This window comes from Parus major, chromosome 15 (assembly GCF_001522545.3).
Source record: "Parus major isolate Abel chromosome 15, Parus_major1.1, whole genome shotgun sequence".
Classification (NCBI taxonomy): domain Eukaryota; kingdom Metazoa; phylum Chordata; class Aves; order Passeriformes; family Paridae; genus Parus; species Parus major.
This window is the reverse complement of record NC_031784.1, coordinates 11,282,735-11,293,146: the sequence shown is the minus strand read 5'-3', so window position 1 is coordinate 11,293,146 and position 10,412 is coordinate 11,282,735. Positions and strand designations below refer to the sequence as shown.

Sequence of the window (10,412 nt, the reverse complement as noted above, 5' to 3'; positions counted from 1 at the left end):
CTGAGCACTGTCCCCCTAAGGGTTCTGCATCGAGGCATCTTCACAGCTTTTCCATAGCAGCAGCACACCCCCAAAATGAGGTGAGACCCTCAGTGTGTAGGGCACCTCTGACACAGCTCTTCCCTGCTGAGCCCCTGGCTCAGTCCCAGTCTGTTTCCAGCCCTGCTCAAAGCTGTGCTTTCAGTCTGAGCTCTGCTACCCAGCAGGACAGGGATGAGACATTCAGCCCCTTGCAGAGGAATTCTGTGCCAATCACTGGTGATGCCACCTGCCAGTTGGCAACTCCAGGATCTGGAGGTAAAGCAGAAAACACTGGTTCAGCTGAGCCATACATGTTTATTCCTCCATATGCACTTGGTTGCTTTGCCACAGAAAGGTCCCCACGGAGAACTGGTTGTGAATAAATGTGTGAAAATGTAAATTATCAAGGCCTGCCACTGCTTCTTGGATGAACTTTGATGGGCTGTAGTTTAGCAGAAATGATCCCAGCACAGGCAGCTAATCCCTGCCAGCTCCTGTTGCCATGGATAGGTGAGGGGCTCTGGGACATTGCATCCATCTCCAAAGATGGTAAGTGCTCCTGGGCCCCTGCAGATGAGGTGCTTCCTCAAGGAGCAGACCTGGAGGCCCCGAATCTGCAATTTTCATAAAAGCTGAGTTCACCAACCAGAGAGGATGGCACAACCAAAATGAGCCTTTCCTTGCACTCAATGAGAATGCTCAGGGCCCTCAAAGGGTATTGAAGGGATGAGCTGCTAATTCAGGTGTCCTCACAAATAGCCAGAGGGACCAGCTTAGTTATGATGTTGATTCAGATGACATCTGCCCTGCAGTGACCCCCTCCTGTCAGGTAACACAGCAGGACTGAATACTCTCTTCAGGAGGTACTTGCTGGTGCAGGGCTGTAATCACAGGTACTTGGAGCAGCACTCAGTATCCAGACTCAGACACCAGCCTCTCTCCACCATTTTCAGTTTGCCAGCCTCCCTCTCAGTGCTGCAGGTGGTCAGCCTGGCCTGGGACCTGTGTCATGCAGCAGGCTCCTTCCCCACCCCGAGCTCCCACCAGGTGATCAGTGTCACCACAGCTCTCAGTGAGACATCAAAGCACACCTTTCAGCAGCAGTCTGCTGGGAGATCACCAGCTGTAAAGCATCTCCCTTGAAAATGCTGGTGAGCACTGTCAGCTGGGGCTCCACGGGGCTCAGGCAGCAGCAGAGAGCTCCAGCAGCACCAGCCTGCAGAGCCCAGCCACACATGGAGATAATTAGCAACACCACAGCTAATGAGGCCATTGGTGCCTGAAAGAAGGAACAGTTACTCCAACAGAAAAGCACTTGTTCTCTCCCTGCCTAAGAGGACAACACCTTCCCTGCACCTCCATCCGGTATTTTACCTCAGCTTCTGACCACAAAACCCAGGTAAGTGTCTTGGCATGCTCCAGGTAGCAATATGAATTCAGCAAAAGCCTCCCTCACTTCAGTGACTCTGTCTAAATAAGTGGTAATTATTTTGTTGAGGTAAGGATGCAAAAAGCAGCTGGAAGCACAGGCTTGTCTAATCTATTTTTTATTTCACGCACTTCAAAACCTGTCAAGGCCCTTTGCTTTTGCACTGCCAAGACTCTTTTTTCAACTTATAATTCATTTCTCATCACAAGCACTAGGAAGATAAAGGAGTCTGCACTGTTTGGGGCAGGCTGACAAGCTCCTTAGTGGACAGCTGCTGACAAAGATGTCAAAAATATAAATTGTTTCATCTTAAGAAAACAAACAAGAGAAGATTAAACGTTGCCTTTAGAGATTGCTCTGCTCCCTACCAGAAGACCTGATTCAAGGCTTGGAAGAGGTAAAGTGCCTCAATACACACGCTTATCATGCAGTCCTTGGCAGGTGAGCAGCCTCCAAGGGCAGCTGGCAGGAAGCCCAGCCACCCCAGCTGGGGACATTATCCATAGATAAGAGAACCTGTTTTGCAGTTTACTGCCCTTAAACAGGTGCTCTCAAAATAGATGCAGTAGCTGGTTTAAGGCTGCCAAGAGGTAGTTCACAAAACAAAACAGGCTGGAAACCTGCTAGCTGAGGCTGGTGCTCCAGAAGGCCACGACTGCATCTCCATCCACTTTGAGACACCAAGTACTTGACTGTGAACCTCTGCAGTTCCTCTCAGACCTGACAATATCCCAGTTCAGCAATGCTGATTCAGAACCAGAACAGCCACAAAACACAATAACCACACAGGAACTCCACTTCAGCAGAAGAGATGAAAGTCAACTTTTCTTCCATGTACTCCTTTTCCCAAAGCCCAGCGCTCCCCCTGCTGCATCCACATGGGCCTCAAAAGCAAGTGAACCTCAATGACACTGACATTTCCTTCCACAGCAGCATCAGGTTCATTCTGCTTGCATGCAGGGTGTGTCACAAAGGTGGAAGAGAGACTGCCTTTCTGATCATCCAGTTCCTGAACTTCTGGGAGGGTTATTCCTCCCAGCCCATTTTTGTGTCAATCTGCCCCACGTTGGACGGAATGGTGGGAAGCATTTGAAAAGATATCAAAAATGACATGGGCCTTATTCAGCCTGTGTAATTCCCCTGAAACACACAGTGTCTCAACAACAAAAACATGGCACAAAAAATGTGAAAAGGCCCTTTCCCAGACTAGCAGAGGCAGCTGCCTTTGGGTCTCCATGTCAGACTTCTGGGCAGAGCTTTGTTCTTGATCCCCTGAAATCTTTTGGTTTGCAGAGCCAACAGTTTGATGTGTGCACCTTTGTCTGAACTCTGCTGGAACTGAAACACTGAGCAAGTCACAACCCCTCCATTCATTTTACCAACAGTTCTTTGGGGTTTCAGCTTTTCAGAAACTGCAATGGAAAGAGAGTGAAGCAGAGGCCAAAGGAACAGGTTTGATGTGTAACCAGATACTCAGACACAACAGCCCAAAGGGTCTCCAGGGCCCCTTGCCTGGGTCTCAGCCCTGGACTGCCCCATCCCTCAGCTCCAGTATGAATCCTGGTGTTTTACAGTGTCACTGGCAGCCCCCAAATCTCCTCCTAGCACAGGGCCAGGTGCTCTGGAGCTGGGTGAATGCTTGGCTTTCACAAGCAGGACAGCAGGATGCACCCCCAGAGCTCAGCCAGGGGCTGCAGGGCCAGTAAAAGCCAGGCTCAAATGAGGCCATGGAGATAAGGGAGATCTCCTACATGGACACCCTTCACAGCCTCCAGCCAGAAGCTTCAGCACATCCCATGGTATAAATCTCTGCCAAGGTTTAGGATTAGACTTTGTGTATTTGGAGTCAAATTCTGACACAAAAAGCCTCTAATGAGTTCCCTAGAGCTTCATCCACTTTCTCCATATCAAATTTGGATCATTAACTGGGGAAAAAAAAAAAGGATTACAGCGAGAAGACAAAACAAAGCCAATGGTAACAAGTACCAAGAGAGGAGGAAGAAGCAACACTTCCTCTAAGTGCAGGCCCTCCTTTCCCCAAACCACAGCACCTCTGCTGCTGTATCCAAACTGCCCTCCAAAGCAAGAGATGAACGAGACTGCAGGCAAATGACACACTCCTGTCTGGTTCTGAGGATGCATCTGATGTGCCCTTTGACATCGGGCTCTTCAAGGGGAATGACATTGACTTTTGTCTGAGCTTTGCAAAAAAGGCTTGTTTTGGAGCTATTTCAGAGACATGACACAGAAAGGAGCTCATTTATTCATGAAGCAAAAAAAGCAACTCCTCTGTTAGAGAAAAGTAAAAATCTCTGCATGCCAGTTCTGTGTCTCAGCTGGGTATGGTGTCAGGGAAAAAAAATCCTGTTCACCCTACAGTTTACTCAAGATTTTAGGGGAATGTGAAGGTATCAAGAAGCATTCTAAAATGCCACCACATGAGTCTATGCATTGTCACAATATCAGCTTCAGTACTCCAAAAGCTCTCTGAGGCTGTGGGCTCCACTCACTCCCTATTAACATTTTAGGCACCAAGGGACAAAATGTAAGATGTTTTGCCTCACAGGACGTGATTAGCTTCTGGTTTAGATGTACCAGCATCCCTCCACTGAGCTGGAATTAGGGCAAACCCCCAGCCACACAACAGATTTTAAGTCCCCAGGCAAGGGAAAATGAAGAACAAATTAAATGCTCACTGCAAGCAGTTCACCAAACAAAAGAACAATAATAGTGTTTTTCTGCAATTCTTTTCCAGCATAACTACACATCTTCTGGATACAATCTGTTTCTTTGCCAGGGCTTCAGCATTCTCCCCTGAATTAACGATGCTGGAAAATCTCCACTTTTCATAGACTCTGATAGTCTCTGCTGAGCAGCAGAAGACTGCACAATACTTGATTATGCAATGACTGGTCCTGGGCCAGGAATAATAGCCCATCTACTAGGAACAAGCAACTCACACACAAACCCCAAATACTTTCCTCATTAAACGTCTGAATTAAGTGGCATAAACCCACCCCAAACCTACTACTCATACTGCACACTAATGTCAGCCTCCACAATGAATTAAACAATCCCACACCCTGGTCTGTGAGGAACAGCTACCACAAGCAGGGAAGGGTGGCACTTCCTTATTCATCACCTTCAAAATACTCCTGACTCTATCAAGAGCTCTTATTACAGGTGTAGGCAACCTGGAGCAGTCAAAACACAGCATGACCTGGAAAATACTTGCAGACAGGCAGTGCTTTGGCTACTTCAGGCACCAGCACACTGCAGTCACCTGGTAGCTCTCCTGTCTGCAGCTGTGAGCAGGTGGACAAGTCTCTTCTCACTTGCAAAGTGATCTGCACACACTTACCCATCAGCATTTCTTCAAGGCTGTTCCATGACCATGCTTTTAAAGTGGTGTATCTGTATTTCCTTCCAAAGAATCACTGAAGGCAGGAGGGTCCCAACATTTTTATCTGTTACAGGAGGAAGACCAGGTCTTCCTGAAATCAGTTTGGCTGCAATAAGGTGCAAGTCCAGATCTAAATGTTTGCTTCTGTCAGGATGGAAACATCAAGGGCCCCCAGGAGAAAGAACTCTTTCCCTGTTTCTGACCCTTGCCTGGGAAATAAACAACTGAATCACTGACACTTTCTTGTAGACCTCAGAATTCACCCATTGCTACCTTACCAAACCATTGCTCCACTGGGACATCAGTCTTCCACCCTTGCTCACATTTTACTGGCAAAAGAAATAGGACACATCTGTTTTACAGGAGAGCTCACTGTAAAGCTCAATTAGCTGAGATACAGACTGGACAGTTATCCTGACTACCAGCAGCAGAAATTCACATTTCCCACTTCATTCTGCCCTTCTAGAAGAAGTTTTCTGAAGAGCATTGAAAAATGAACTAAAGAGAAGTACAACCTTAGGTAATCAAATAGAAGTTAGGACACACCTGGAGAGAAAGAACTGTGCATGTATGGGATGAAAGCACCTAGTCAGTAAGCAATTTTTTTCAAGTGATACCTTCTCTAACTCTTCTCTGATATTATGCCCTGTTTTCATACCAGAGCACAAATGTGGTTTTGACCTGGAAGACCAGGTGTATTTCTACCTGCTCCTCTCCACACACCATTTTGCACACCTACAGTACAGATTCTCTGTCCCACAAGTACTTCAAAGGCACCTACACTGGTGTTATCAAAGGGGCAAGTTTAGAACAAGGCTTTAGGCCAGTGCTTGTGTCTCTCTATCAAAAGCAGGAAACTGTGGAGAGCCCTGAACCCACTGAAGAGCATGAGATTTACCAGCCCACACACAGTGTGATGGCAAAGAATGAAAAGAAATGCTGCAATCTGTGATTAAAAAAAACCTGACAAATAACTGCAGATGTTAAAAACAGCTGCATCTCTCTGTAGTATCTGCCATCCCAGGGAAATAGATTGCTTAAGTTACTGAACTGAGGAATCTACATGATCTAAGTGCATTTGCCCAATTAACCAAGGGAAACACAGCATCAGTCAGCAGCTGGAATAACCCAGCCACGTAGGAAGCCAGCACTTTGGGTACACTGAAGAAGAAAGAAAATAAGGTATTCTCAAACTAGTTTATAATAGCCCTTGAGTTTATGGACTCTATAGAAGAAGTCGTATTTCTTGCATTTATTTTTTCCAGGGGGTTCTGGTTTCTTGAGCTTCATTCTCTTCCCAACAGAGCCATCTAGTGGGTGAGATCCAGTCTGTGAGAAGGAAATTTTGATTTATCACACTGCAAGTATACACACATCACAGGAAGGCTCTGGAAAGCAGCCTGTAACAAACTAACATTCCTGTTCTCCCGGTCAGAAATTGCTAAGTGATGTTTGTCTTGGCTGGGACTTTCTTACCAGCATGAAACTTCAGCATTTTTAATACTGAATTCAAGGTATCTTCCTGAGTAGTTCATCCTGGACTCAGCCTCAGCCTGCAGGCATAGTGCAAAGCTTTTTTTTTATGCAAAATCCAGTATCTTCTTCAAAGCTGATATGCCTTAGAGATGTTACCTCAAACTTCTTAAAGCAGATACAGAGTTTGTTCCATCAAACCTCTTGATGAGGTTACTGTTTCTCTCTGAAATTCATGCTTCTCCCCCACCCTCAGTGCTGCTGAATGCCATCCACTGCTCCTGAGAGAAAAGCAAGCAGCTTGGCATTGCTCAAGAAGAAACGAGGACTTTATAAGAGGTGAGCCAGTCACCAGCAGTGGAAATGGTCCCAGTTTGTGAGGACTGCCATTTTTTGGACACATTCCTCAGGAGAAGCATAAGATGGCACTATAATGCTTTTATAGTTAAGCTCAAGTATCCCTTAAACACATTCTAAGGAGGTTTCCATTGCAAATATTTAAGATCACTACTACCCAGAAGAACATGCAGCAGGTTTTTCCCCTAGTGATGTGAGACCAAATACAGCTTTATTTACACACAATTGAACAAGTTAATACATTAGTTCAACTTTCCTGTCTGCACACAAGGGAGAGTCTTCTCAGCATCCAAGCAGAAAAGCAAGAGCAGCTCTTTTTTGTGTGTACAGACTATGCAAGTAGGAGATTAGGTACAGAAGGGTTACATTGAAACATTTCAACCATTTCAGTAAGTCAAAACACCCAAGCTACACTTTAAGCAAAACAAACTGAAGCTACATTTGGCTTCCTGCAGATCAGCTGATCTGTTCACAACTAATAAGATCAAAAGCTGAAGTTGATACATGAGTTTCATTCAAAACATCAGAATTTGTATCGAGTTGTGTATAATGGGTAACTATTTATAAGGTTTTCCTCATAGACCTGCACTGCCTTTCAAATCCACAAAGCATTTCAAATTTATCCTGTAAAATGCCTATTTTATGTTCTCTTTTCCCAGACACAGGGAAAAACTGCTAGGAAAGTGAGAATAGATTTTTTTCCCTGCAAATATAGATTCAGGCTATCAAAGTTGTATGTTCCTAATGAAAAATTCTCCCTATATCCAAAGAGAAAATAAGAAATGCAAGTATACAAGTTCAATATACAGATCTGAAGATGAGGGTTTACTGTAGGTACATATAAAGCAAAATAATACAGTGCTCTGCTTCTCAGGAAGCTGCCTCTGTTTTGCTGTATTTTCCATAAATGCAGCTGTTAATAAGACTTTACAACGTATGACTTAAAATTCTTCATTAAGAATGCCTTCTAATTCTTTAGAGAATAAATGACAGCAGGACTAAACAAGAAAAAGGAAACCTAATGATCTTTAAAAACCAATGCATCACACAAAGTGGTCAAAACTAGATGTAATAAAGTCCACTATTTTCCAAAGCTGGCTTGAGTTTGAAATCAACCTACAGTGTATTTGTCCAAGAACTGTCCTGTCAGGTAAGAGCAGACAAGTTTTTGTCAGAAACATTTATTAAACAAAACTGATACCAATGCACACGTAGTCAAGTTAACACCCCTAATAAAAAAAGCAACTCGGCCAAGACCAAAATTATCTTCGCTTCTGGAAGATGTTGCCACGGCCCATACCACGGCCTCTTCCTCTTGCAGCCACTGAAGAAAGAAAACATCAGGGATGACATGAATTTGACATACCTGCATATTTATCTCAACAACCGACAAGCAAAACATCGACAACACTCAAGGTCTCTCACTCAGAAGCAAGGAAATGCTCAGGAAGTGATGTGAGAGCAAGAAGCTTTCTGTGAGAAGAACTAGAACCTAATGCTCCCAGCAGTCTGGCTCCTCAGAACAACTGCAGTAAATACTCATACATCTCATGTTCTGTCTGACACACAAATCTGTGTCACCTAGCGATTTGAAATCGAACACTCTTGAGAGGTTTTGCAGCACTACTCAGTAAGTTACTCCTCCACATAAACATCACTGCACACTGAAGTTAACCAGGGACTTTGTGGCACATGATTGTTACTCAACTACCTAATAACTAGACTGATCCTCTGAGAAAGGCAGAGATGAGAGTGAACTACAGAAAAACTAATAATTACAGCTTCCCAGTAGCTTAAATACTTTATAACTAAAGCTGTTTTCTTACAAAAACTGAACAAGAACACCTGAATCCTTCCCTAAGTATTCCAAACAGCTGGTGGCCTGTTCCAAACTGCAGGAAAACAGAACTCTTAAGTTTAACAGAAAGGCTCTGTTTAACAAGACTGCTCACTAACTCTAAATTACTGTAGCATCAACATTTCACATTCATATTCATACATATTACAATTCAGGTAATTGGGACAATTTGAGTCTTGACTCTGACTATAAGATAAAACATACAGAAAAACACTGTATGAACCAGTAATCTTTTCACTTCTTACTGCTTAATCTCCTCAGTGACAGAGATGAGTTTTTCACTTCTACAGAAAAATAGGGGGAGACACCATGAACAAATTGTACATACCTTGAGCTTTGAGAATAGCTGCTTTCCCTCGCCCAGCTCCAGAACCTTGGTTTTTATTCTTCATGCTCTTTAGCATAGGAGCATTCTTCAACATATCTGGTAAGATGAGAAACCGTATTTTGCTGCCCCTGATGTACACCTGCTCGAGCTGTGCCACCCGTCCATCTCTGTATGTCACTGTTATGTTGGACATCTGGAAGGTAAAAATCAGTCAGTGCTCAGACAGGCCTCAGCTGTGACACAAGGCATCATGACCATTTAAACACACCCCATGCCTGCTGCCGGGGACTTCTGTTTTCTCCACAGTTTACAAATTAGCTTTATCAGCAGCATTATTTTTGTTTTCTTGTATGTAAACAGTTTTAATAAAGGTGTTCCAGTACTATTAGGAAAGAATCCTGATTTCAGTGATCACTTGTCTGAAGTCAAAATCAGGCCCTCTTAGAATGACTGAACTAATGTGCATTAAATAAGCTTCAGTTTCTTAAATCAAGGGCTTTTTATTCTTATACTCTGTGGCTTTAAATAAAGAACTCCAGAAAACCACTGGAGTGTTCACAAGACAGACTCTTAAAATCTCTGATCCTACTGACAGGGATGCCCAATCTTACTCTGAAACTGGAAATAAGCTCTGGTCTCTTTGGAGCATTCTGTAATGCTGAATCCACTTCACCACGATAAAAAGCAGCAGCACAATTTTCTTTATTCCACAACTAAAAGTAAGTCTTTTAGTCAAATTTTCAGCCTTCCCAGGCCCAGAGCAGCCAACCTTCCCTCCATCCTTGTGAAGCAAGAGATACCTGACAATTCATGTTGTCTTCAGCTTCGATAAGTTTGCCTCGATAAACTTCTCCTGTATTGGTCTCACAGGTGACGATGTGGCCCTCGGCCTCATGCAGGACCTTGATGGGCACTCCAATCGACATGGCTGCAGTGCTGTGGCTCTACACCTGAGGCACGAGGAAAGCAAAAGCTTTTATTACAAAGGAAGGTGTAAAATAAACTCCAGCTATACAATCCATCATCCCTTCCATTAGTGTAAAGCACCGATTTTCTCACATTTAAACAGAACAAATGCGATTTGACTAAGCATCAATAACGCTTCTCTAGAGACGTGCCCACGGGGAGACTTTAAACATCAACAGCTAGTCTTTTCCAGGTCTCTTCTAGGAAATTCACTTTTAAAGACCAAGTAACAAAACAGTCGAGCCCCAGGTACATCCCACAGCGGTAGGGCCCCGCGGGCAGCACGGCCGCGCTCAGGGCCGCAGCGCCAAGCACCGGGCCCTTCGTGAGGGGGCCGGGGCCACCCCAGCCCTCCCGCACCTCGCCGCTCTAACCCGGCCCCCTCCGGCCCCTCAGGGGATGCGGCACCGCTCGGGGAGCTGCAGAGCTCCCGGGGAGCGAGCAGGCACCGCAAGGGACGCGGCCCGAGGCCGACACTCACCGCCCGGCTCTGCCCGCGCTCTCCGCTAATGGCCTCCGCCGCCTCCCGCCCTGCTCCGCGCGCCGGAACCGGAACGCGGCGCTGGGGGCGGCGCGG

At 45.2% G+C, this 10,412-nt stretch overlaps 1 protein-coding gene across 1 annotated transcript; it reads right to left on the bottom strand.

Moving 5' to 3' along the window:
* Positions 1–6,872: 6,872 nt before the first annotated feature.
* On the bottom strand, positions 6,873–10,406 carry SNRPD3 (small nuclear ribonucleoprotein D3 polypeptide). Its single transcript, XM_015644139.1, has 4 exons — positions 10,317–10,406; positions 9,670–9,819; positions 8,870–9,062; positions 6,873–8,007 (listed from the first exon to the last, which is right to left on the bottom strand). The coding sequence occupies exons 2-4, from the start codon at positions 9,793–9,795 to the stop codon at positions 7,946–7,948; spliced, it is 381 nt and encodes a 126-aa protein (XP_015499625.1). The 5' UTR covers positions 9,796–9,819; positions 10,317–10,406; the 3' UTR covers positions 6,873–7,945.
* Positions 10,407–10,412: the final 6 nt, after the last annotated feature.

Bases quoted from the DNA above. Each gene is read 5' to 3' on its own strand.
- SNRPD3 (XM_015644139.1), bottom strand. From the start codon at position 9,795: ATGTCGATTGGAGTGCCCATCAAGGTCCTGCATGAGGCCGAGGGCCAC. The intron at 9,063-9,669 runs GTATCTCTTGCT...TTTACCTTCCAG, and splicing joins AAGACAACATGAATTGTCAG to ATGTCCAACATAACAGTGAC. The intron at 8,008-8,869 runs GTATGTACAATT...TTCTTTCTTCAG, and splicing joins AGCTATTCTCAAAGCTCAAG to TGGCTGCAAGAGGAAGAGGC.